The sequence below is a fragment of the Taudactylus pleione genome, unplaced genomic scaffold (genome assembly GCF_031769625.1).
Source record: "Taudactylus pleione unplaced genomic scaffold, aTauple2 ptg000085l, whole genome shotgun sequence".
Classification (NCBI taxonomy): Eukaryota; Metazoa; Chordata; class Amphibia; order Anura; family Myobatrachidae; genus Taudactylus; species Taudactylus pleione.
Window position 1 is genome coordinate 8,378,339 of NW_028284487.1, and position 27,452 is coordinate 8,405,790.

The 27,452-nt window shown below is 42.5% G+C and overlaps 1 protein-coding gene and 1 pseudogene across 2 annotated transcripts in view; one reads left to right on the forward strand and one right to left on the reverse strand.

Moving 5' to 3' along the window:
• Positions 1-583: 583 nt before the first annotated feature.
• LOC148530740 (5S ribosomal RNA) lies at positions 584-702 on the reverse strand (annotated as a pseudogene).
• Positions 703-1,963: 1,261 nt separating this feature from the next.
• The window catches only part of LOC148530741 (cathepsin W-like), a 38,643-nt gene continuing 13,154 nt past the window's right edge, over positions 1,964-27,452 (forward strand). For both annotated transcript variants that reach the window (XM_088468435.1, XM_088468434.1), the window contains exons 1-9: positions 1,964-2,035; positions 2,481-2,535; positions 8,550-8,663; positions 8,852-8,994; positions 12,232-12,325; positions 12,839-12,919; positions 20,142-20,261; positions 21,147-21,211; positions 23,581-23,662. In XM_088468435.1, the coding sequence (XP_088324561.1) occupies positions 1,964-2,035; positions 2,481-2,535; positions 8,550-8,663; positions 8,852-8,994; positions 12,232-12,325; positions 12,839-12,919; positions 20,142-20,261; positions 21,147-21,211; positions 23,581-23,662 (826 nt within the window). The remainder of the gene's footprint in view (positions 2,036-2,480; positions 2,536-8,549; positions 8,664-8,851; positions 8,995-12,231; positions 12,326-12,838; positions 12,920-20,141; positions 20,262-21,146; positions 21,212-23,580; positions 23,663-27,452) is intronic.

Consider the following 27,452-nt stretch of genomic DNA (forward strand, 5'->3'; position numbering starts at 1 on the left):
AGCCATTTACCTCACCGCACATCACTAATTAACAGTTGTTTCTAACCTAGCTTATTGTGAGTTACAGATTTCAGCTGAAATATATCCGTTCAGTTTTAAATGATCATAGTCAGAGCTCATCCCAGTTCTGCAGAGAATCTGATCGTGTATAGCACAAAAAGGAAAGGGGAGAAAGTGAGGGCTTGTTGCTGGGGCACTCTTAAATATGAATTCATATTAGATTCATATAAAATATAACTTTTAATAGTACTTTAAAAATTAATTAGAGGGCACACATGCTACATATTTTTTTATTTTTATGTTATTTTTTTATATTTTTAATATATTTCCTCAAAAATAACTTGTATTCTCACTAGATATAGTGTATAATTTACATAAATGTATTAGGTGTACATAAGGTATATTTCTTTATGTTACACTCTGTGGCAAAAATATTTCAAATAGGGTAAAAGATCTCCTATATTAACACACTCTTACAGATATTGTATTGTTTAAGCGTGTAGATACCCTGGTAACCCTTAACAACTCAATAAACTGATGCAATGTTGTGTACCATTAATACCAATTAACTTCCTGTATTAATTACCTGCAGTACCTGGTATTCCCAGGTGGTCTCCCATCCCAGTACTAACCAAGCCCAATACTGTATAGCTTCCAACATCAGACGAGATTGGGCATATTCAGTATGGTATGGCAGTAGGTTTAATTGTACAGTCAGGGAAGTATAAATGCCCGGGTACACACACAGAGCAAAATCATTTGTAGGACTATCTCACATAAGAAATCCAATTTGTTAAATAACACAAAATTTCAAAGAAAGTAGTGCATAAGCGTACTTTAATTCTTTCAATTCATCACATATAATTGCAGACCCATAAAATATCAATGTACTGTATATTGTGCATTACCACATTTTTGCATAAGTGTTGCACAGAATATCTTGTTGACAATGTGTCACAGTTCAACTGTGTAATTTGTTATTTGAATCTCATGATACACCTTTCATGCATGAATTAGTTCATTTCACTCTGAGTGCATAGCTTCTACAAATGCATATTGTATAACAGTTGTACCGATAGTCCAAGTTCTAAAATAGAGGAGAACTTCTATATCTTTCAACCGATATAAGCTACCAAAATTAAATCTCTCATAGACCAGATAAGGTTAACATAGATCAATTACCACACTATACCACCTATAAAAGAATATAAGCAAATTCCTCCATAAACATTAGCGGTGCAAGCAGATTTCTTTCAGATTCTGTATAAGTTTATAGCATGTGCATCAGATCAACAGAATCCCAGAAAACATGGCATGCACTGTCCATATACTTGTAATTGTGCTGTCCAAAAATGTTGTCGTCAGATAATATTCAACATATATAAAACACTTATAATCAAAAGTATATAAGAGCCCCAGCAACAAGCCCTCACTTTCTCCCCTTTCCTTTTTGTGCTATATACTATAATTGTGCTTTGGGAGCACCACCAACAATCAAATATAATAAACAATATATGACATGTCATGAACGTATTATAGTTGGTTTATACATATAAATGATTTACAGTAAAAAGTTCTGTGCGGAATCTCTCCTTTGCTGTTTAAGAGAATCTGATCATTATCAGAACTTGAAGTAATAGAAATTTTTGCAAATAATCTTATAATTTGGAGAATATTTGAGGGAACATCGTCTTTAGTTACTCCCTGCCTTTATTTTGCCATCTACAGAAGAGTTAAGTCAATGAGCCAGAGTTGGGTGGGAGACAGAAATAGTGCTCAGGATATCATGTTTCAGTTTTGATGTTTACTGGTAATTGTTGACGTCCTCTTCACACATTTTAAGTTTAGTCATGTTTCCTTTTGTGGCAAAATTGGTTAGTTAGACATCTACTATATAAATGTTCTTCTCTTCATGCAACCAGTCTATTCTGCAATACTCGTACATTAGTGCCTCTTACTGGAGATGTCTCCCCTGTGCTCACTCTGTGTCCTGATGGTCTTCTGCACAGTTACGGTCATAGGAAGCTCAGAACTGGTGATTGTCCATTTTGAAACTATTATATTTTCTCCCTCTTTTGTGTTTTCTGTTGAGCTTCTACCACTTGTAGTTTCCCTTCCTTCCTTCCTTCCTTCCTTCCTTCCTTCCTTCCTTCCTTCCTTCCTTCCTTCCTTCCTTCCTTCCTTCCTTCCTTCCTTCCTTCCTTCCTTCCTTCCTTCCTTCCTTCCTTCCTTCTCAGTATGTGATAAAGGAGGAGATGTACTAAGCTTTGCAGAAAGATAAAGTGAAGAGAAATAAAGAACCAACCAATCAGCCCCTAACTGTCATGTTACAGGCTGTGTTTGAAAAATGACAGGTAGGAGCAGATTGGTTAGTACTGTATCTCTCCCCACTTTATCTCTCTCCAAGGCTTTGTACCAATTTGCCATATATGTAAGTGTGCGTGTATGTCTCCAATTGACTTTATGTTCTTTCCCTACAGGCAGAATTTCAGAGTTTTATCAAACAATTTAATAAGAGCTACAAAGACCAAGAAGGTAAGTACTCAGACATCCAGGTGACACTTACTATAAACGTCTGTGTGTTGTAGCTTCCCTGAGACTATTGTGGCTTTTGTCACTGGGAAGTCACAGCTTGGGACTGGAATGCTTGATACAGAGGTTCACTCAATTTATTATACTATTCCTCAACTGACAATAATGATATGCAATGTTTTATATATTTGTTTGTACCTTTTTGTTTGTTTGTCAGAGAGCTGGATTATTGCTATAGCAATGACTTCCTATTGATTATCGTATTATTGCTCGCCGCAATGGTGTGAACGTTTCAGGTGTCGGTACTTTGACTAAAAACGTGTCACTGTATGTGTATATATTTTGACAGGAAGATGTTAGTTAAGCTGGATACACACTGGAGCGATATCAAGCCGATTTGCCATTCCTAATGACAGATCGCCTACATCGCTCAGTATGTACGCACAATATGCGCGCTCTCGCAGGCGCATGCGACATTGTCAGGTTTGATGTGCTGCACCTCAAACCTGACGACGTTGCTACTGATATGGTGCACATCGCCTAGTGTGTACAGACAACTAGACGTCATGATTATATGCCGTCCCAATTTGGCCTCTGAAGACGTCACCGCTTGCCAATTCCCAGCTAGTGAACGTAAAGGTGGTTGTTCTAGTGTGTACAGGAGCAACGATAAGTAGTATACGGCCAAACAATACAATATATCGTTTGGTCATTTGCAAGATTGCACAGTGTCTGGAAAGTCTGAACGATTGCCGGCGGTCTCAGTGTGTATCCAGTGTTAGTTAATCTTTCACATCAAGGACACTACTGTGATAAGGGTTTCTATTAGACAGAGATACTTTGTGGATGATGCAGAGTTGGCCACGATTGCTCCAAAATCACAGGCAACGAAAAAGTGTAATTACTATACCCAATGCAATTGTAACAATAGGTATGTATTAACGAACAAAAGAACATTGAAAAAAAAATGATTTATATTTCCAGAGTATGTAAAGTGGAAGGGAGTAAAAGAAATTGGAGAGGGGAAATTATATTCAGTTTATGTCCTGGAAAGAAACAAAGTGGACATTTCGCAAAGTATGCTAGGTCACATTAATTGTCTGTTATCCTTTAGACTACAGATTCTCAAACTCGGTCCTCTAGAACTCCTAAAATACAGTCATAGTTGGGAAGCGAACTTAGGGCCTGATTCAGAGCCGGACGTTCTGACCAGAGCGCTCGCTCTGAATCAGGGCCCTCCTCCATGAAAATGGAGCGGCCTCCTGGCCGCTCGCATAGCTGTGGGTGACCACCCACAGCATATGTGAGCGGCCAAAAAGATGGTCGCGATGGTCTTGACCATCGCGACCATCGGACTTGCGATGGAGACCCTGCGGTAGGGTCTCCCTGCCGCAAGCCCTGGAGTGATTTTGGCTCTATCAGAGCCAAAATCACTCCCACTGACATCAGTGGGAGTGATTTCAGACGGTAGGCGTTCCCATGGGAATGCTCGCCGAGTCTCGCGCATGCGCACGACGGAGCTCCCTACGTCATGCGCATGCGCAGTGGGGAACATCGGCCTGCTTGCGAGCGTACTGCCGCTCGCGAGCGGGTCTGAATGACCCCCTTAATACGTTCATGCTTTGTAGTCTGTTACCAATTGTAAAGTGAAAGACTGTGAATTCTAACTATATGAAGCTACTACACATTCTTATTAATCTAAATACAGTTAGGTAGCAGGTGGCTGTGTCCATTTATGATGCGCGGGCCGAAGAAGAGGGGCGGGGACCAATTTTTCATTTTGGCCACGGCACTAAATACCCTTATTCTGCCACTGGTATTATGGCTGATGCAGCAATGTTTATTTACCTTGTTCATGTCCTACAATGTTCTGTACTATAAGTCACTTTTTCAAACTGTTTCTGTACTTTGTAAGGTGTTGCAGAGTCCTTATTATAGCACCACCATAATATATAACAGGTAACGCATGCACAGCAGGATCACAACTGACTGGTCCGCAATGCAGTACGTTGTTATTTTCTGCTCCCAGCCAGTATCCCTGGGAAACTCAGCATTGCCCAGCTGACCTGGCTAATTTGTATTTTTTGTTAAATAAGCCAAAAAAGATTTTGGCAATAGAATTGCCAAAATCTTGATAATATATGATAAACCCCTTTGCATAATATTTATGTGCATTTAGGATGGCGATAGCAGAGCTAGCAAAATTTAGTTATATATCATGTGTTATTTTTTTCTTTAATAGACATATACAGCACACTATACATTTTTTCTCTATTTTTTAAACATTTTATTTTTTATTACTTTTTCACTTTCTTCTGAAGGCCCAAATCCAGTCTTCAATTACACTCTGCATGTGTGAACTATCAGAGCCAGGATATTCATGTATTGCACACACAGTTTGCATATTTTTTTTGTTAAGAAGCTAAGGGGTCTATTTACTAAGCAGTGTTAGGAGACAGAGTGAAAAGTGATAAGAAAGTGATAAGGTGCCAGCCTATCAGCTCCCAACTGTCATCTCACAGGCTGTGTTTGAAAAATGACAGTTGGGAGCTGATTGGCTGGCACCTTATCACTTTCTTATCACTTTCTCTCTGTCTCCTAACACTACTTAGTAAATAGACCCTTAAATAATTTACAATGTCAGTTGTGTGTTTGCGAGAGGCTGGGAAGAAGGTATTGGGGGGGAAGGGGCACCAGCCCTACCTAAACTACACACACATCAGTAGCGTTTGCAACATCCATGCTCCGAAGTAGAAGCTGCTCAGAGATCTGAGATTTGTACTTGCTGGCTGACATTTATGATTTGCACACATTCTCCTGCCAGCAAATTATCACTAAAATTCCTATTTTGCTATTGAGGCTATTGAGGCTTTTGTCAAGGAAAAAGACAGCATGGTGTAGTAATTTTTCTTGTTGCATCAGTGACCCGTTACAGAAGCCCTCCCATGCCAGTGTTTCTGAAGCTTTGCACACATTATGGGGCCTATTTATAAATAATAATTTTTGGGATGTCCTCTGTAATCACCCGTTTCCATGGGATACCTGCAAATATGAAGTATCTCCTTTATGTATATACAGGGGACCGCATTGGTTTCTAAGGAGACTGCATTATTGCTGGATTTACCAGCTTTGTCCCGGTTACTAACAACACCTGCAGATGGTGTTAGTCATTGTGGCCTATAGGCTACGGTCCAAAAAAAGTACCGGGAGAGTGATGGAGGAGAGCGTTCTGCGTTGTCTCCTCCTTCCATCCCGGCTCTAGGACCCTAAACCGTGGGAGGCATGACCACCCTATCTTGACAAGTGTACTGCGCGTGCGTGACTCTCTGAGCGTCTTCTCTCCTTTATCCTGTGTAAGAGAAAGATGTGCCCTTGAATCTCTCCTTACATTGGAGACTGTACGCTACACACAGAGACCCGACTATACCTCTGTCACCACCACTTCGTATATTATACATCCCACTGCCACCACTGTGGGGTAAATTTACCAAGCTCCGTGTCTTTCCGAGATTGCAATCACGGCAGTATTTTGCCATTTTTACAAACACGCTAATTTATTTTGCCAAAAACTGGTGTTTTTTCTGTATTTTCAGAGGTGAACAGAAGTTAAAATGGACCTGTAAATACTAATAGAGATTATGACACCATAGTCTGAACAAGGCAATACTTTCCATAGATAGGAATACAACACGGGAATTTACCAACAATCATGATTAAAATCACGGGTGTAATTGATGCAAACACGGGTAAAAAATAGAAGTTTGGAATAGACCCCCTCCTGAGCAGCATCAGTGTGATCCGTGTATGTGTCTGCCTGTAATGATTAAAATAAGGGTTAATTTTTTTTTTTTTTAAATGATGTGATGTTCCCGCCCCCCCAAAAGCATAACCAGCCCCAGGAGCCAGTTCTGGTTCTAAAAATATGAGGGACAACACATGTAGGGCTCCCCCGTATTTTAAGAACCAGCACCTGGCTTTGTGAGAAAGTCCTGGTTTAAAAAAAAACAGGGAAAAATAGCATGGGAGTACCTGTATTTTAAAACCAGCACCGGACTAAAACTAGCCAGAGTGTAAAACCACTGCCAGGAGACCCTTTCACCAGGCCACCCTGGCCAATGAATTAACACCCCAAGCTAGTCAGCCCAATGAAGGGGTCCCACCTCTCCTGAGCACCCCAGGGCTGGGCTGAAGCAAGGCTCTTCCCTGCACCCCTGGCCAGTGGATGCAGGGGTAATAGTGTTAATAATAGATGTCTACTATTGTTTATTTACAGTGGGACTACAGGTGCCAGAATGTCTGCACTTTGGCACTTGTGGAACTACAAGTGCCAGCAGACGGCCAGCATCGGTGCCCCCACTGTAAAAAAATAGTAAAAAAATGACAGTACACACACACACCATAGAAAGTACAATTGTATTACATACTAAACACACACATACATACTCACCTTCTCCCCGGTGATCGGTCCTTTTCTTGAGTAGAAATCCACAGCTATCCCTGAAAAAAAAAAAAATTAAATGCTCAGCTACCTCCTTTCGCAGGTCGGTTCTCTTCTCCAGTAGAGTCCCTGCCCGACAAAACAAAAAATCGAGTAACGTAACCCACGGGCAGTGAAGAGATGTTTCCACATAATCCATCTTTTCAATGGCAAATAACGAATACCTCGTAGGTTACGTCAGTTCCTGGGCCGACAGCCAATCAGAGGCCGCTGTAAAGTAAGCGGTCTCTTATTGGCTGTGAGCCGGGTGGCTGTCAATCAACAACCACACGACTCACAGCCAAATACTCATCTTATTGACAGCTGTGCGTCTTGTATGGTGAAATTTGATCAAAGTCCACAGTAGTCCATCAGTTATTGGTTCCCTTTACTCATTCATTTATTAAGGTAACCTGAATGTTTTGACTATTGATATCAACAGGGTCACTAATAGCCGTCCCAGGTGAAGGGGGCGTGACCCAATAGCGGGAGGTGCGGCCATGCCCCCTTAGGCTAGAAAAACTAGTTACAGCGCCGCTGGGGAGGGGGGCGCTGTGAGCCTCTCGGCACAGTGCAAACAGAACAACCAGTCTCCCTTTGCAGCCCAGCACACAGCAGCGTGTGCTGGGCTGCTCAGCTGACAGGGAAGGGGGAGGGGGGATGGTGTCTGGGGGTACCCGCTCCCCCCCTCTTGGGGCCCCTGGATATCATAGGAGATGCTACAGTATATCACAGATCAGTGATGTAATAATCTTTTGAAACGTTTATGTAATGTTATTGGTAACATCATTTAGGATTTTGTTGGCCATTAATTCTTTAGGAATAATGTAATCAGAATATCATTGTGGGTGCAGCTGGTATAAGTCAGGGTTAGCTTTAAATGAACCCAAAATCTCTTAAAACAATATGGACACATAGGGCCTGATTCTGAGTCCAAATGCAGACACATCCCGCGGATATCTGCAAATTGCGCATGCGCTGCAAAAAGCAATAGCATACTGCGCATTCACCATTCCATTCATACACACACAGATGGAGACTGCAGGTCTTATCTGTCCAATGGCAGGCCATATCTCAGCGGTAACCTGATGGCAACCATGTGATTGCATGCATCTGATCTGTCCGTTGGCGTGCAAAGCGATTTCCGTGCTCGCTTGTAGCATGTAGAGATGGGACGCCTGTTTCCAATGGAACTTGTGCACTCAACATAGAGTGGGTACAAGTCCTCATACTAATGATGACATCTGAGGATGGAAAAACAGTGATGTGTATACTTGGCATACACGGGCCGATACTAGTATTAGCACAAGGTAGTAAGCAGGCTGGCACAGTATGGAACCAACCTCAGATACCTGCAGCTCAGACCCAGCTCCATAGTTTGGGTGAATACATGCATGCACCATCATTATCCAGGTTTTATTTCCAGGAATAACAAATCAAACAAGGATTATTCATGTGTTCACTCTACCAATAGCCCATTGTGTGCCAAACAGTAATTCATTTAATTGTACACTGTGCTTTATCTCTACCTCTACCACAGAGTTCCAGTATCGGCTGTCTGTATTCTCCAAGAACTTGGCTGTGGCAAGCCGCTTAGCGAAAGAGGAACTGGGGACAGCGAAGTATGGTTTGACCAAATTTAGTGATCTCACAGGTAGGGTATCATTACTGTGACTCTATGATTTGTGACTTCTCTTTTCCTTCAGAGAGTTGGTATTCCTATATCTTACCTCAGTAAGTTACTGCTGAATACGAAATATATCTGATATTTCCACGCTTATAATCTTATTAAATAGCTCATTATAAACCTCTCGTGTTCTAATTATGACATCCTGTTCATAGATGAGGAATTCAGAAGAAACTATTTGAATCCAGTAGGTGTCCTCCCACCAAGCACTTTGAAGGAATCCAGAGTAGAGGCTACACCAGTATTGCCATCATGTGACTGGCGCAAAGCAGGGGTCATTTCACAAGTGAAAAACCAGGTGAGCAATATGCAGACCTAATGGGCTACTAAACCATCACTGTGCAAGTGCTGCTATAATATATATCAGTAATCCATACTGTGGCAATGGGATGTAGTTAGTCTCCTGGCAGTCGGGATACCGATATACTGACGCCAGAATCCCGCCACAATACCGATGCCGATATCCAGAAAGACATCAGGATACCGGCGTCGGCATCCTGATCGTCCACAGCCAGGTAAGTATATAGTTTGCCCGGTCATGGGGGGGTTAGATTTAGGCACCCCGGGGGGAGATTAGGCTTAGGCACCCCCCAGGAGGGTTAGGGCTAGGCTACTGGGAGGGGAGGTTAGGGTTAGGCACTCCCCTGGGAGGGTTAGGTTTAGGGTGCGGGAAGGGGGGGTTAGGGTTAGACACCACCAGGGGGAGGTTAGGGTCAGGCATTACCGGGGGAGGTTAGGGTTAGGAACCACTGAGGGGAGGTTAGGGTTAGGCACACTAAAGGAGGGCTAGGGGAGGAGAGGGGAGGGTTAGCAGTCGGGATTGTAGATCATTGGGATTCTAGCGTCGGCGTGAGAACCGGCGGCTATTCAGCCGTCAGTATTTCATACCGATTCTGTGGCAATGCATTACCATAAAATCATAGACTATGGCTGGGCCACATAGAGAGCAGTGCAAATGGCGCCCACCACCCAGGTCGATGGTTGGCAGCTATCAATGTTTCCAATCCAATGGAGGTGCTTTTGCCTTTCGATGCCAGATATGTGCTGGGTTACCACCATCACATGCTTCTTTTGATGTGTGTTGCCCCTATGTGTGATGATATAATACTCCACAGGGAAAAACACTGACCTATCAGCAGTGTTCCTTTGCAGAAGTGCAAACCAGCCCTACACTGTGCACATGTGCACTACTGCACCATTGATGGGTTAAAACATCAAATGGTTTAGAAACTATGGTCACACGCCATTGCAGGGCAACAATTTATTGGTGCCGTTCTGATGGCCATGGTTACTGGCAGCGGCAGAAAGTGAGGTGATATAAATGGTACTGGTATGATGTTACTGAGAATTATACCCAGATCCAGAGGACCGATACCTTACAGGCAAAGAGGTAACAAACACACCCTCTGGGTTTCTCAAAAAACTGCATAGGAATTACTAGGTGCAATTAATCAACACAAATATTTAAAGTTTTAACTCCCTTTAACTTTTATTGGTTTTTAATTTCCCAGGTTTTTTGTGTTTAATAAGTAGATAAGATCAATTGTAATGTGTTTGTTTAGTGGTAACTGTTTTCCTGAAACCCCATTTTACTTCCAGTTTTCTTCTTTCACACAAATATTTGTGCAAAAAAACAGAAGGAAAGATACATCTACACACTTTTCTTATTTTTAATTGTAAAAAAACCCCATAATTGATGAATTGGATTTATATTCAATTTGTGGGTGCTGCCATCTGACAAGTGATAACAATTACTAAAAGAGAAAAAAAAAGCTTTGTCCTGATGTGTGGTGCACATAAGATTGATTATTAACATAAAAAAGGTAAATCTTTATTGGGTATACATTAAAAAGTAGGTGCAAATAGCACCAAATTCAGCGAAATAACAGTTAGAAATTGTAATGCGATATAAAGTGAAAAAGATGTGATAATATTTATAAAGGTTTTACATATTTTAATACAATCAAAATAAGTAAGACCTCACCGTGTGCCTCAATTTGTTGAATTATTATATTTGTTGTTTCTGATATGCTGTTAAATCAAGCGGTCATGTATTAATAATATTAGTAAGTGGAGCTCTGTATAGAAGAAGGTAAGACCTCAGAAAATGGTCTTTAAACCTGCAGTATACATGAATTATAGGAGAACCTAAACGTACCAATATGAAAATCTACCTAAATGTTGCCGCGCGTTTCACTGTGTGCTTTTCAAGGCAAACCTTGAAAGAGCACACAGCAAAACATGCGTCGGCATGCTCGCCGTGTGTGCTCTATGTTTAATATGTTTAATATGAATCAATATGTTGCAAATTGTTGTGATATGCTATAAACTGTAAATTATACAGACTGACCTGCATTGTAACAGGACACGGTTATGGAGAGAGCTCATCTGTCTCACAATCTGTGAATAGCAACATTGTTGCAGTCTCTAAAATGTGTAGTGTTACTAGTGTAGCCAAGGCTGTACGGGCTACAACACAGAGAATTTCTGTATTATCATTAGTAAACAGTCATATATATTTAAGCTCAGGGGACTGAATATGTGATTGATCCTATTATTAGAATACAAAACGCATGGGGAGGAGAAGCAATGTTTGAATAGTTAATACAAAGCGAATAATAACAAACACTGCTCCCTCAACCGACTACTGAATAAGACATCAAACAATTGATATATCTCACAATTATTGTATTAATCAATCAGTGAGCCATGTATATTAGATATTGTCCCCTTTAAATTGTGTGGTTAAGACACTATATAATTGACATCCCATTGATAAATAGCACCACTGATTACAATCAGTATTTACTATCAGAAGGTGAAGATGCATTAATCTAATGGTGGACTATCAATACTCTTTGGTTTATATTACAGATTTAACACATCATTAACACATTAATGAAATGTGAGATAGATCAGATGCATGATTTTCTGATATATAAAGGGTGAACTTAAGACCAGATACGGTGAATTATAACAATATCTAAGAGATCACATATTAGATACAGTATCAATACGGGTGATACTGCTGGGTAGAGGGGTGCCTCCCCCCATTTAGTTAGATTTTCATATTGGTACATTTAGGTTCTCCTATAATTCAAGTATACTGCAGGTTTAAAGACCATTTTCTGAGGTCTTACTTATTTTGATTTTATTAAAATATGGAAAACCTTTATATATATTATCACATCTTTTTCACTTTATATCGCATTACAATTTCTAACTGTTATTTCGCTGAATTTGGTGCTATTTGCACCTACTTTTTTAATGTATAGCCAATAAAGATTTACCTTTTTTATGTTAATAATCAATCTTATGTGCATCACACATCAGGACAAAGCTTTTTTCTTTCTCTTTTAGTAACACAGATATTTGTGCATATTACACAATGTTTATTTCCTAGCCCTGAGCTGTCTCCTGATTACATCTACCAACCATGTGTCATTTTTAATAAACTATGATAACCAATAAACCTAACATACATTATTATGTACAATATGAAGTATGTAACATCCAAATGTCCTGTATTTTCTAGCGCACCTGCGGTTCATGTTGGGCTTTTGCTTCTGTCGGTAACATTGAGGCGCAATATGCCATTCATGGAAAGCCGATGAATTTATCTGTGCAACGTAAGTTCAGCGTATTGTATTTTATTACAAACTATCATATCAAGTTCAGTAGTCACCACATTTCGCTTGAAGCATATAATGGCTGATTCTGAGACACACACAAGTCGCTACCAGTGTTGTCGTACAGCCTACAAAGAAACAATTTGTAGACTCTCTGGTTTGCCCCCATAACAATAGATTTTTGAATTTCTATTGAGGGGGGAAGAAAACACTGAAGGGGAGCTCCTTTCCCATTAATTGCCATAGGGTTTCTCTATGTAGGACAAATGCTGGAAATCCCATTGAAATGAATGGGTAAAGCAGCGCTGGTGAAATAATGTATTTAAATTCAATTGAAATCTGTAACATGTAATTTGAAAAAAATGTTGTTTAACAGATTACAGAGCTGTACCGATGAATTCACTTTTTTTTTAAAAAGTGGAGAAAATCAGACTACAGTAGTTTCTCCCACATTTCTCTCTCACATCACCGCAGCGATTACGTTCACTCATTAGCACTTTATTTGTGTTCAAGAGGTTCTAGACTGTGGACCGTGTGAAGCTGGCTGCAAAGGAGCATATGGATGGGATGCTTATGTGACTGTAATGCGTGAAGGTAAGATGTTCTCTCTTTTTAAAAGAATGCAAAACTGGGACCAGCCCAAATCATGTACTAATAAAATGATGTTTCTGAGAGAGTTATTTATATAATACTGATAGAAGGTCCGTCCCATCCACGCCCCAACGGCTCCCACGGCGAAGTACAGACCTAGAAATGGGGACATACCTAGAAGAGGAAGACAGGCCACCGGGAATAGGGTACGTATGGATGCTGGGGAAGGGGGCAGGCAGGACAGAGCAACTCGGGCGGCTTTCGGAATGGTGGGATGTATCGGATGGGTCAGAACAAAACAGAGTGGGTGAGTGCGGGAAAGGGGTTGGGGTTGGGGGTGGTGGGAGGTGACAACGCATATGTCGGGTCCAATACACTAGTTTACAAATATTTGGCATCAGTGCTGTCGTGCAAATGCTGTTTGTGACATCACAAAAGAGATTTTTTGGAAGTGATATTGTTAACATGCATAGATTTTCACGGAATGACACTTGGGCTAATGCAGTTAGGGCCGTATTCAATTGTCTGCAAAAAGTCTGAATCCGGGGAAAAGTATCGCGGATGATGTCATTTCGCCAGGCGGAAAGTTTCCACTGTATTCAATTCCAAAGACTTTTCTTAGGCGAAAAGTCAATGCAATGTAATCAGCGGAAACGTTTCGGCTATGAATAGCAGGCGGAAAGAAATGCAGAATTGCGGTTTTGGGTTGCAAACTTCTGGAAACCCCCCTGCACCCTTGGGACAGTCCACCAAAGATAAACCGTGTCAAAAACTACTTTAGAACACCCCAAAGAAGTACTTTCATTTTGGGGGCGAAAAAGATCAAAGTTGGCGGACAAACTTAAAAACTAGCGAAATAGACTTCTGGGGGGCCCCAAGTATGGGGCAGGTGGTTTTTTATTGCAGGGGCTTGCGGCAGGTGGAATTTTTAGGTGATTTAAAACTTCACTTTAGCAACTTAAAAATATGCTAGCACCCATTTTCAAGTACCCCAAATTTGCTGGTAATAGTTATTTTCTCCCAAAAAATTAGCTTAATGCTATTCTTCACCACTTGTGCAAATACGCTAATTAGAAGCAAATGACAGCACTAAAGTACCCCAAAAACCTTAATTAGGGCTAATTGGAGGCATGTACATTGATCCCCAATGTTAGTGCATCTTTTGGGGGGCGTCAGGCTAATTTACCCATATTTCACAGGACTTTCCGCCTGTTTAAGTTTCGCCGGGTTCCATTGTCGCGTCCTTTGTAACTGAATACGTAGAAAAGTTTTCACACCTAAAACAGGAGAAGGCGGCGTGAAAAGTCCGGCAGGCGGAAAAGTATCGCGGGTGCAAAACTAATCGAATATGCCCCTAGTCGCTTCACTTACAGTAAAAAAAAAAACGTACAGAAGAATAGTTTATTTCCAACCATATGCTGAGCCGTACACACTGTGGGGCTGATTCACAGTTGAGAGCAAAGCAGAAAAAAGAAGCAACTTTGCACCTTGGCAAAAATACAGTATGTTACACTGCAAGTGGAGCAAATCAAAAATGTGCAGAGATAGTTAGAATGGAGAGGGGTGTTTCCTAATTCAAATCTAAATTGCAGTGTACAAATAAAGCTGTCCAGCATTTGTGGGTTACTGTATGTACAAAAGCAGCCAATATTCACCCAGTATGCAAAAGATGTAATGTATTTGCACCCCTTGCATTGCAACATGGTTTGTCCAGGTGGAAAGTTGCTCCTTTTTTTTGCGTTGCTCCCATCTCAGAATCAGCCGCTGGAGGTGTATAGATCTACATCGGTAACACATGCAGCCATCTTATTGCAAGGCAGATACACCCATGTTTAACTATTTGTTTTGTTTGTAAATGAAAATTACACAATCACTAGGCATTAATAAAACATAAAAAAGCTTCTCTATTACAGCAGACAACTATTCTTCATCTTGTATAAGAAATAAAGACGTATCTAAAATATGCCATAAATGCATAATATATGTCTGACCAATGAAGAAAGCATCAGTGGTTTATTCACAATCAGCTAATCATAATTATTTCACTAAGACTGGTGACGTCATCTTTCATGGTCAAACATCATCATTCCTGGACAAAAGTCCATGAAAGATGATGTTTGTCCATGAAAGATGACGTTTTGCCTCTTTCTGAGACCCGATTTTTGGCGGGAAAAATCCAAATTGGGCGAGAAGATCCGAACTAATCTGAGTCTGCACATCCTTAGTTACAACACAACTGACTCACCTATGCAGGTGCAAGCAGGTGTTAGCAGTAGAAGAATCATGCAAATCTGCATGGGTGCATATGCATTCGCCAATGACCTGGCATGTGCAGAGCCAAATCCTGCAATTTACAATAGGTAAACTGACGTAGTACTTTGCATCAGGACCACTGTTTTTTATAGAGGAGCAATTATTCTGATCAGGCTGATGAGAGAATCTGATCTAAGTGTGCTTTATAGATAGTGGTAAAATTGCAGTGCAACACTGGATGATCACTAATGGGACATTACAATCAGCTATATTAGGAGGCAGTATGTGCCATTCTTATAGCTACTAACCAAATACTTTTTAATGAAAATCAATGTTTAAAAATAAAGCACAAGAAATATCACCAGCCCAATGCCACTTTTCTTATATAAATTATTTAGTTTTTTTTTTTAATTCTATTTATTTCTTACAAAAAGACATACATACATACATACATACATACATACATACATATTTTTACAGTTACGAACAGAAAACTACAAACATATATAATATATTTGGCCTGATTCAAAGACTTCTGTGACTTCTGTTGCAGACGCTACTCTGAAATGATGCTTATACAGCTGCCGATGGGCTGTCTACTAAAACGCTTACCAGCTGCAGCTCTAATCCGCTGTTGTGCAGACAAAGGTGCATTACCCAGCGAGTATCACCCACAGCCATGGACTTCTAAGCAACCCTATGGTTGCTCAAAATTTCCAACAGTATTTAGCTGCAGCTGTCCGTGGAGCTGCATGCTACATCAGTTCTTGACACCGGCATGCCCTAGACACGCCTGCCAACTCAAGCCACCCTCCCCCTGTCAGCACCCAGTACATGGGCTGTAGTTAATAGGCCAATCCATAGGAAAACAGTTTAGAATAAATTTATCAGCTGTAAAAAGCTGAATGCAGACAGAACCATTGCCCATTATAAAGTTTGTCTGGTCGCAAAGGGGGAGGTAGGCCTATAATACATTATTTAGTCATTGTCATATCTGTCATGAATGCTTATAGTTATACAAATTAGACTTTGACTCAGCTTTCTTAAATGGAGTAATGGTAGAAGAAATTTACATGGAACCCCCTGAACACTACTGTAAGGATATATTCCAAGTTGGAGAAGTGTGTTTACTAAAAAAAGCTTTGTATGGCTTAAAGCAGGGATGAGAACCTCAGGCTCGGGGACCGATAAGGCCCACGGAATCATTTGGTTTGGCCCTCGGTGCTTTTTTCTGCTAGCCTCATCTGGCTAGCTGGGTGCCAAGAATGGCACCCTGCAGCCAGAATCAATGTAGCAGTGCCATCTGGAGCATCCATAGAATGCATCAGACGGTCACACTGCTGCCCTTACAGCTCCCCGGAGCATCCTGAGGATGTAATCACCGTAAATTGTGGGCCGGCCCCGTGTGACATCATGTGGAGGGGGCATGGCCTGCACAAGGCCCGCGAATAATGTTATATATATCAAAATGGCCCTCAGCAGAAAAAGGTTCCCCACCCCTGGCTTAAAGCAAAGTGGTAGTTGTTTGTACTAATAGAAATTAACTTTCTATGTTCAAAGACTGATCATTGTCTCTACCACAAGTACCAAGAGCAGAAACTGTTCATCATTGTATCATATGTGTATGATCTGTTACTAGCAGGCCAAAAGCAGCACATAACAAGTGTCAAGCATGTGCTCGAGCAGAAGTTTAAGCTGAAAGACCTAGGACCTGCAAATCACCTGTTAGGCCTAAGAATTTCACAAACAATCACCATTGATCAGCAAACATACATTGAAGCTATACTTGAGAAGTATAAGCTGTCAAATGTAAAACCAATCTGTACTTCCATTGACAAAACAAAAACCAAAAAGATCAAGATGGCGCTGATACATTGTTAGCCAGCAGCTATGATTAGGGATGTCAAAACCTCCTGTAGAACTCAAAGGGGATCTACACTGAAATGCTAAAAGCCATGGGATACATGCCTAGTATCGTGTAGGACCCCCTCTAGCCTGGCGAAGTGCAGCAACTCGATGTGGCATTTATTCCACAAGAGGATGGAAGACCTCTGGACAGATGTTGACCCATGCCATCTGGATAGCTTCCCACTGTTCCTGATATTTGTAGGTGCAGGATCTTGGGTGCGAATGGACCTCTCCTCCACGTCCCATCAATGCTCAATTGGGTTCATGTCGGGCAAATGTGGTGGTCATCAATGATACAGTGCATTATCCTGCTGGAATATTTCATCACTGTGGGAGTACATGAAGTCTGCAAATAAAGGTCTGCAAATGGTCATCAAACAATGCAACGTAGCAGTTGCCAGTCAATAATGTGTTCAAGTGGACCAGCAGACAAAACCCATGCCACGTGAACACACCCCGGAACCACCACCAGCCTGCACTGGCCTTTGTTGATGACTGGGCTCTATGGCCTTATTGGATCTGCGCCACACCGGAACCCTATTATCAGCCCAAAGCAACTGGAACCATGACTCATTGGACCACTCCACATGTTGCAAATCTTCCAGGGTGCAATTAGCGATGTCACAAACCCAGGGGAGGTGCTGTGTCCAGTATCATCGTGTTAACAGGGGCACTCTAGTGGATCTTCTGCTCCAATTTCCAGTGGAAGAATGGTGCACTGTCCTGCTGGATATGCATCTGGTATCTCCTGCATTGAATGTGGATGTGATTTGAGCCATTGTCAATTCTCTGTTACCATGGACAATTTTGGCCAGACACTACTGGTCATGATTGTTAAGCACCTGTCGTCGGCCACTGGGCTGTCCACGGTGGGTGGTAATGCCTTCCATGAGGTATTCCTGGTACACATGTGACACTGTAGATCAAGGAATGTTCAACTTTGGAAATAAAATTCCCACCCATCATGCACCCACTATTATGCCCTGTTTGAACTCTGCTAATGTATTATTATTATTGTTTATTTATAATTCATGTCACCTTGCCATGAGCAGTCAAGCCGGTGTTCAAACTGACTCAGGAGATGTCACATTACAACTGATGCAGATCTAGACAATTTCAAGACGTCACAGTACAGTGACAGCACCTACCATTACCTTACATACTGCTATCCCATGACTTTTGGCATATATAGGAAATTAAAAAGAATACAGCCCTAATGGATAAAGTATATGTCGCATATACATAAACTGTTAGATAGAAATAAGACTTGCGGTCTAAGGTATAAAATTAATATAGACAGTTTTACTCTAACAAAGTGTTTTTTTAATATAAGACGGTGGTCCAATAAGTAAGGTAAGAAGACCTGTCATGTGTGTAATGTTCTCTATTTCATTCTAATTTCCCTCCAGGCCACAGCAGTAAGGCCACTGCTTCCCCTCATTCAGCCATTAGACTGCACCTCATATCAGTCATACTGTCCCAAAATTAGTTGTAAGATGCTGGGGCTGGTGGTTGAGGTGCGTATTGTGATCTAAAGGGCGCATCAGCAGCTGAAATTCATCACCAACTTCTTGTGGTGTACAGTGATAACGTCATGTCATGGAAACAGGTTTGGGATTGTTGCACTGCCTATGATAACGGCAGGACAGACATTCAAGATGAGAGGCGATCCAGCCAGCCAAGCACGTCCACCACAGGTGACAGTTTGTGCCACATTGAAGATCTAATTCAGGAGGACAGACACATTTGAGTTAGTGATATTGCTGACGAACTGAACATCTCAGTGGGTACTGTGCACAACATCGTTCATGAACAACTGGGGTACAGGAAAGTGTTCACACTGGGTACAACTCACAGAAGTTCCCAAAACCAATAAGATGGGATTGCCTCTCATGCATTTGATGCGGTACCATGAGGATGGAGTGCAGTTCCTGCAGTGTAATGTTACAGGCAATGAAATGTGGGTACATAATGTGACACCGGAGACAAAGCAAGCATCCATGATATGGAAATACGCATCATCCACACCTTCAAAGAAAGACAACTCCATAAGCAAAGAAGGTCATGGCAACCGTATTACATTAGCATTATCGTTTACTCTGTTACATACTGTTACTACTGACAACCGCTGTTATCCAGAATAAACCACCAAACCTGCTTAAGGATAAACTGTCTGGACTAACCTTTTCACATTACGCTGGTGCCTATTGGTCTACACCAATAGGACATATCAACATATATATCCTAATTACTATCAAATTATCAAATGTAAGGTAAAGGTTTGTATTTACTGTGCTGTTCTGAAACAATACACTTTGTGACATATCCGTGGAATGTTTTTTGGTAGCAGATAAGGTTCATGGAGTATCTTTGAGACTACTGATTTTTTTGGAATTTTCACTTAAAACAATCTAATGAGAGAGATCAGAGGAGAATGGCCAAAATAGCTCAAGCTGACAGGAAAGAGACAGTAATTCAATAACCATGCATTACAAAAGTGTAACGATGAACATTGAAGTGGACTTTCTATAGCAGCCGCAGATCACACAGTGTTCCACTCCTGTCAGCCAATAACGGGAAGACGTAGATTACAGTGGGCACAGGCTCACCGCAATTGGACATCCAAAGGTCAGAAAATGACGCCTGGTCTGAAGAATCTCGATTTCTGCTGTAAAATGCAGATGGTTGGGTCATCCCACAGCCTACCTGAGTAATTTTGCTGACCATGTGCATCCCTTTTTGGTCATAGTCTACCCATCTTCTGATGACAGCGTACAGCAGGATAACGTGTCATGAGCTCCAAAGGGGTTATGACATCATTTCAGTATTTAGCAAACGGCAGTAAGCGAGATAAGAAGAGGGGGGGAGGGAGAGGAACAATAAAGCCTGGCAGCGCTGGACACAACAGCTACAGGTGCCCATGTAAATCACATTTCATGTTTGAAATCCAGTGAAAGACAAGTCTAAAGTACATCTATCATATAACTTACAGTAAGTGCATCATCCAATACATATATACTTTATAAATGATATATGGAACATGTTTCTTTTATTTCTTGTGCAGGTGGATTGGTGACTGAGAAGGATTACCCATATGAGGGGTTAACAAACAATTGTATGAGTAATAGGTTTGCTAAAGTTGGACAGATTCGGAATTTCATATTGCTTCCTGAAAATGAATATGGTAAGAACTCCAATAACTGGCTGGAATAAAACCCCCAAACTAACACTGTTCATCTTGTGTATATACGCAATGTCCGTGTGAGGCACACACTGAGCAAATGGTCCATTATTAGTCTATGTGTATATTATGTTCTGACCTGATCTGCCGTATAGATTTCCCCTTTGCCCTGGATAAAAATTCAGTAATGTGCTGGTCAACAAGCACAATGGGGACCGCAGAAGGCCGGCGCTGTGATGTCGGCAAGTGTATTTACAGCATTTTACAGCTGCTGGCAATACAACTGCAAACATGATGAATTACCATTGTACTGCCGGCTTAAGGTAGTGTTTTACACTTGCTGACATTGTGACGCTGCCCTCCAGGGTCAACATACTGTACTGCTTGTCAACCTTTTGCTTGTAGACACACTGCATTTAACCTGGTCATTGCAGCGTCCTCTAAGTCCACAGCAAGATTTATTTCTATATAATAATCACCTTCATCCCTGTAATTAAACGCAAGTTGGCTGCAATTATATTTGCTCCGTGGACACAGAACTAAATGTGGATATTCAGCAGTATGCAGAGTGCACACATGTGACCGCACCGACCCTATACAGCCACTTGTGGAAATAGTGATCATCATTATCAGCACAGACTTACACCAGCCCTATACCTAGTGCAGCAATTCTGTCTACACACCCTCATTTAACTTGGCTACATACTGTACTAATGGTCCCATTGTCATCAAATTAAGATGCTACTGAAATGTGTAGGACTCTATGACTCGCTTAGTTTCAGCATGCACAGTGTGAAAAGAGGAAAATCAGCTTTGCCATAGCCCATCTATTGATATGGTCTTACCACCATAAGGCGTAATTTAATTATTGATGGTGTTTTTTTACAGGAATGGCTTCTTATGTCGGTAATAATGGAACACTTAGTGTGTGTATGAATGCTACCTTGCTCAGGGTAAGTGTGAAGGCAGGAGTGGTCCTATTCCTTCTGCTATAAGAGAAAAATATAGCTATTTCTCAGGAATATTAGTACTGCCTCTGTCAATGGTAATTTGCAGAAATATACACCCATCAGCCATAACATTAAAACCTGCTGCCCAATATTGTGTCGGTTCCCCATGTGCTGCCAATTCAGCTCTGACCTGTCTTGGCATGGACACTACAAGACCTCTGAACGTGTCCTGTGGTATCTATTACCAAGGCATTAGCAGCATATGCTTTAAGTCCTGTAAGGTGCGATGTGGGGCCTGCATGGCTTGGACTTGTTTTTCCAGCACATCCCACAGATGCTCAATCAGATTGAGATGGAATTTGGAGGCCAAGTCAGTGCCTTGAACTCTTTGTCATGTTTCTCAAACATTCCTGAACATTTTTTGCATTGTGGCAGAGGTTCCCAAACGCGGTCCTCAAGGCTCCCCAACACCTCAGGTTTTAGATCTATCCAAGGTTGAGCACAGGTGATTAAATCAAATTGACTGCAGTACTAATAAAGTCACCTGTGTTTAACCATGGATATCTATAAATCATGAACTGTTGGGGAGCCTTGAGGACCGTGATTGGGAACCTCTGCATTGTGTCATGGCGCATTATCCCACAGGGAATACCATTGCCATAAAACGGTGTTTCTGGTCTGCAACAATATTTAGGTAGGTGGTATATGTCAAAGCAACATCCACATGAATGGCAGAACCCAAGTCTTCCCAGCAGAACATTGTCCAGAACATCACACTGCCTCAGCCAGCTTCCCTTCTTCCCATAGTGCATCCTGGTGCCATCTTTCCCCAGACAAACAATGCACATGCACTCGGCCGTTCACTTGATGTAAAAGAACATGTGATTCATCAGATCAGGCCAACTTCTTTCATTTCTGCATGGTCCAGTAATGATGCTTACATGTCCATTGTGGGCACATTTAGAGGTGGACAGGGGTCAGCATAGGCACTCTGACCAGTCTGTGGCTACGCAGGCCCATACACAGCAAGCTGCAATGCACTGTGGGTTCTGACATCTTTCTATCATAGTCAGCATTAACTTTTTCTGTAATTACTGCTACAGTAGCTCTTCTGAGGGAACGGACCTGACACTAGCCTTCACTCCCCATGCGCATCAATGACCCTTAGGTGCCCATGGCCCTGTCACTGGCATTGCCGATTATCCTTCCTTGGACTACTTTTGCTAGGTATTAACCACTGCATCCCGGGAACACACCACAAGACATGTTGTTTTGGAGATGCTTTGATCTAGCTATCTAGTCATCACAATTTGGCCCTTGTCAAAGTTGCTCAGATCCTAATGCGTGGACATTTTTCCTGCTTCCAACACATCAACTTCAAGTGGTGACTTCACTTGCTGCCTAATATATCCCACCCCATCACAGGTACCATTGTAACAAGATAATCAATGTTATTCACTTCACCTGTCCATGGTTTAATGCTGCAGCTGATCTTTATGTTACATTTTTAAAAGTCTGACCACTGAATCCCTTTTTTCTATAAATACTTACACACACACACACACACACACATATATATATATATATATATATATATCTATATAAATAAAACAGTGTCCATAACATTCAGTGTCCAGAAATGTCCAGCACTACTTCACTTAAAAGTGCCGCTCTCCTTCTTAGCTCCACCCCAAGGACAATATCTGTATATTAAAAACAAAGGAGACAGGAGGAGCACAATGGTGAAGTATATAGTAACAAATTTACTGTAGTATGCAATACTCACATCGGTAAGCGAATATCAGTATAATAACCCTGCCCTTAGGGACTCACATTGCCTCCTGTGTCTCCTCCACATCCACAGGAAGTCCTTGCGGTCCAAGCCTCTCCTACAGTGCCAGTCACATTAGTTCCGCCTACATCACTACCCTCCAAACCAGATGCGTTTCGTCACTTCAAGGCTTTGTCAGTGGGCGTGTCCATATTGGGTACATGACGGAGTTTATATAGAGCCACCAATCACACTATAATTAGGCTTATTATCCGCTTATTCAACACACTATTGTTCACAAACTTCACTAGTGCTGTTTTGAAGGCAAAGGGTGGTTGCACCAAATATTGATTTGATTTAGATTTATTCATTCACTCTGCATTTTGTTAACTGATAAAAATAAACTATTAACATCTCTATTTTTGAAAGCATCCTTACTGTGCAGCATTTTTTACACACCTGCCTAAAACTTTTGCACAGTATCGTGTGTGTGTATATATATATATATATATATATATATATATATACATATATCTATATATATATTAATATATATATACTGTATATATGAAATAAAACTATCATCTTTCTATTGTTACAGTATTACAAGGAAGGAATTTGGCATCCTCGTACCTGTAGCCCAAATATAAACCACATGGTGTTATTGGTGGGCTATGCCACAGGTAATCCTAATGCTTATTCTCTTACATTTTTAGACAGCAAAGGATTAAATGTGCCTTAAACCCAAATTATATTCCACATCATACTAAACCTTTTACCATGCTTTCCTTGATCACATACAGTTATAGTTATATTATACTAAGCTGTCTTCCTTGCTGCCTAATTTAGAGGCCGTGGAGCCTCATATTTTGGGGTTACTCATTAGCTGGCCATGGGGGGGGGGATTGGGGGAGATAGACTAAGTCTTGGAGAGTGATGAAGTGAACAGAGTAAAAGTACCAACCAATCAGCTCCTAACTGCCATGTTACAGACTGAATTACAGTTAGGAGCTGAATAGTTGGTACTTTATCACTCTCCAAGGCTTAGTACATCTCCCCCATGTGAGCTAGCAGTTCTGCCATCTGCTGACTTTCTGTCTGGTGGAGCACGTGCTAAACAAGGCTCTGGGCATACTAGGTTCCAGACAAATCATACTGTATATTTTATAGGATTATCGTCTATAGTAGATGTACCCTGAGATCACCTGTGTAAACCACTCAAAGGCAGACTAGCACTTGGGACAATGCTGGGGCTATAGGGCTGTACAGGAGTACTGGATACCAAACTATTTTTCAGACCTTAGAGCAGCCCAGCCTCCTTTTCTTCTATACCACGCCCCCAGCCCCAGGCAGGCCAATCCTAATTGGGTGCCAGCAGGAGCCGGGCACACTGAAACAGGGGGCTGCCATTGCAACCTATAATCTTTATTTTATTTCACTTATTTTTGAGTAGGCAGCTCAGAGCATCCTTTTGACTGCAGTGCTGGTGACTGGATCAGCGACCATGGCCGGATCCTCCACAAGCAGAGTTTCCCAACCGCAGTTGGACGTCCGGGGAGCATAGGTAAGGGGGAGGTGGGCTCTCCTTATTGGAACCTCCCCTGGCCCCTGGCTTTGCTCCCTCACTAAGGCTTCCAGCCAGAGGGTTGTTCCTTCTCCTCCCCCCCCTCCTACAGAGACACTGAGCGGCCATTTTCTGAACATGAGCCGGTTACAGCTAGATCTCTGGAGAGCTGGGCTCCTGTCTCCCTCTATACCTAACTCCCAGGTCATATTATACAGTTTAGCTCCTTCCAGCCAACTGGGGCTTGGACTGTTGAGCACTCACTACCCATTATATATTGCATTGAATGCACTGTGTGCTTGTTCTTATAGAAAGGTATTTTCTTTTCTATCCCTTTGCCTAACATTGTAAAGTCTCCGAACCTCATTCAGAGCCGCTCCCAAAATGCGAGCGCTCCCTCTGAATGAGGGCGGCCACTTCACATTTAAAATCTGGCCTCCTGGCTGCTCGCTAAGCTGTGGGTGACCACCCACAGCTTTAGCGAGTGACCAGGTTGATGGTCGCGATGGTCGAGACCATCGCGACCATCGGGGCTTGCAACGAGACCCTATGGTAGTGTCTCGTCTGCCGCAAGCCCCAGTGAGCTTTCGGCTCTAATAGAGCTGGAAGCTCACCACTGACATCACGAGGGATGTCAGTGGGGCCGCCCCCAAACGGCAGGCATTCCTTCAGGAATGCCTCCGTTTGGCCAGCCACCCCCCCCACCTCACCTACAAAACGGTGCGAGCTGTTGATCACCATCGACAGCCGCCCTTTTTGTAGTGAGCCCTGGAGTGACAGAATCTCTCTCTCGCTCCAGGGCTTGCACACGTGCAGTCCGGCCGCTGCGCATGCGCAGGGCCTCAACATCGACCCGCTTGCGAGTGCTCAGCGATTGCGAGCAGGTCTGAATGAGGCCCTCTGTGTTCTGGCAATTAACCCTTGTATTAACAGGCTGAGGGGTTCACTTTGTCCTCCTTTATTATGCCCCACTTGGTATTACTTTTTGCAGCCTTACATTCATTGCACCTTCCCCTAGTTGCATACGTCTGTTACTACAGCGTAGTGTGTGGGGATTGCCTTTAATGGTACTATGAGCTCATTCAGACCTGCTCGCTAGATGCGGCCGCTCTCTGGCAAAAATGGGCTGGATATTCAAATTCCACGCTCGCACTGCATGGCGTAAGGATGCCCTCTATGTCTTATCGAGCTACGGCACTGAGCGCTCGCTAGTGTATAAAGACGCACCCTTTCCCCTCGCAACACATGTCATCTCCTGGAATTGTTGGATTAATCGGTAACATCAAGAGCCATCGGAGCTACTCACAGCCCTTGAGGTAGCCCTACTGCGATCACTGCGGGCTGAAATACATGTACCATGACGCCACTTTGCTAATTATGTACGCCTTTTAAATGGTGTTTTCTTGGCCTGACACGCCTGCGTTCACAACACCACTGCCCCATTTACAAGCACTTTCCCCTGTAAAAATGGCACTATCTGTCACTCAAAGTAGCGCTCTGGCTTTGTGCTACGAGCGCACGATTCCCCATCGCAGTGACTGGCTTACGCATGCGCACTGTGACTTATACACATGCACACTGAGCAACAATCGCCCGGCAGCGAGCGATCGTGCCTTTGTGAATGGGTCTGAATCAGGTCCTATGTCTTTCAAAGGCAAAACACATAAAGAGGTGGCTAAAGAGATGGGAGCTCCTGTGTTATGCACATGTAGATCTTGTTCTGTTGGTCTCCCCCCCACAGGATCCAGTACAGATGCACAATGAGAAGTCCCATCCACAGCCTCCATCCAGGAGCTGGCTTGGGCTGCCTCTGTGTCACAGTCAATGACGCAGCTTGTTGACTGTTTGACAGCATCCCTCCGATGGGGCCCCACCCTGTCACGGTTCTGCAGTCTCCACTGCAGCCACCTGCTTTGGAACCACTATAGATGAGTTTCTACTCCCAGTCAGTTCGGGGTTTGGCGCAGGTGTCTGCCTCCTTCCAGCAGATGCTGGATAAGGACCGTACTTCCAAACGGGGGCCATCCCTCAATCATCCTATGCTTTGGCTCTGAGGTTTGCTCAGACCTGGAGGAGGTCAGGTCCATTACTTCAGATGGGAAAGTCTCCTCTGTTCAGGAGGAAATCTCATCTCAAGTGGATTTAGAGGTCTTGATTAAGGCAGTTAAACTAGTTCTGCAGATTGAGGATGAGGAGCCGACACCTAGATTCAAGGCTCCAGTGTACAAGCGAGTTCCCTAAGTCAAAACAGCTGGAGGATCTCTTAGCGGAAGCTTGGACCATTCCTTTCAGGGACTGTGGATGGTTCAGGAGAGCCATCTTCCGATCAACATTATGGAGCTTTGAGCGGTCTTTGGGTTCTCTGTGTAGTGCAGCCGCTACTCCAACATTGTCCGGTCCAAGTTTAGTCCAACAACATGACCGCCAATGCCTATATCAACAATCAGGGCAGCACTTGCAGTCGCATTGCCATGAAGGAGGTGAGTCGCATTCTCAGCTGGGCAAAGGTTCATCTTCCAGCTCTGTCAGCAGCCTTCATTCCAGGGGTCCAGAATTGGGAACTGAACTTTCTAAGCTGCCAGGAATTCACTCAGGCGAGTGGTCACGTCATCCAGATGTTTTTCAGATTCTGGTTCATTGCTGGGGCCTTCTGGATGCCGATTGGATGGAGTCTTGACACAACCACAACCTGCCAAGGTACTATTCTCACATTAGAGATCTGGGAGCTCTTCTGGTGGATGCCTTGAGAGTTCAGTGTGTCTTTTGTCTTCCACTATGGCTGGATCTCCTGTCTCAGTGCCAGTGCTTCCATTTGGATCTAGCCCATTGCACTTTGACAAGGTGGCTATTGAGACATCCATTCTGAGGGCCAGGGGTTTTTCCAGGTCGGTCATTCAAACCATGCTCCA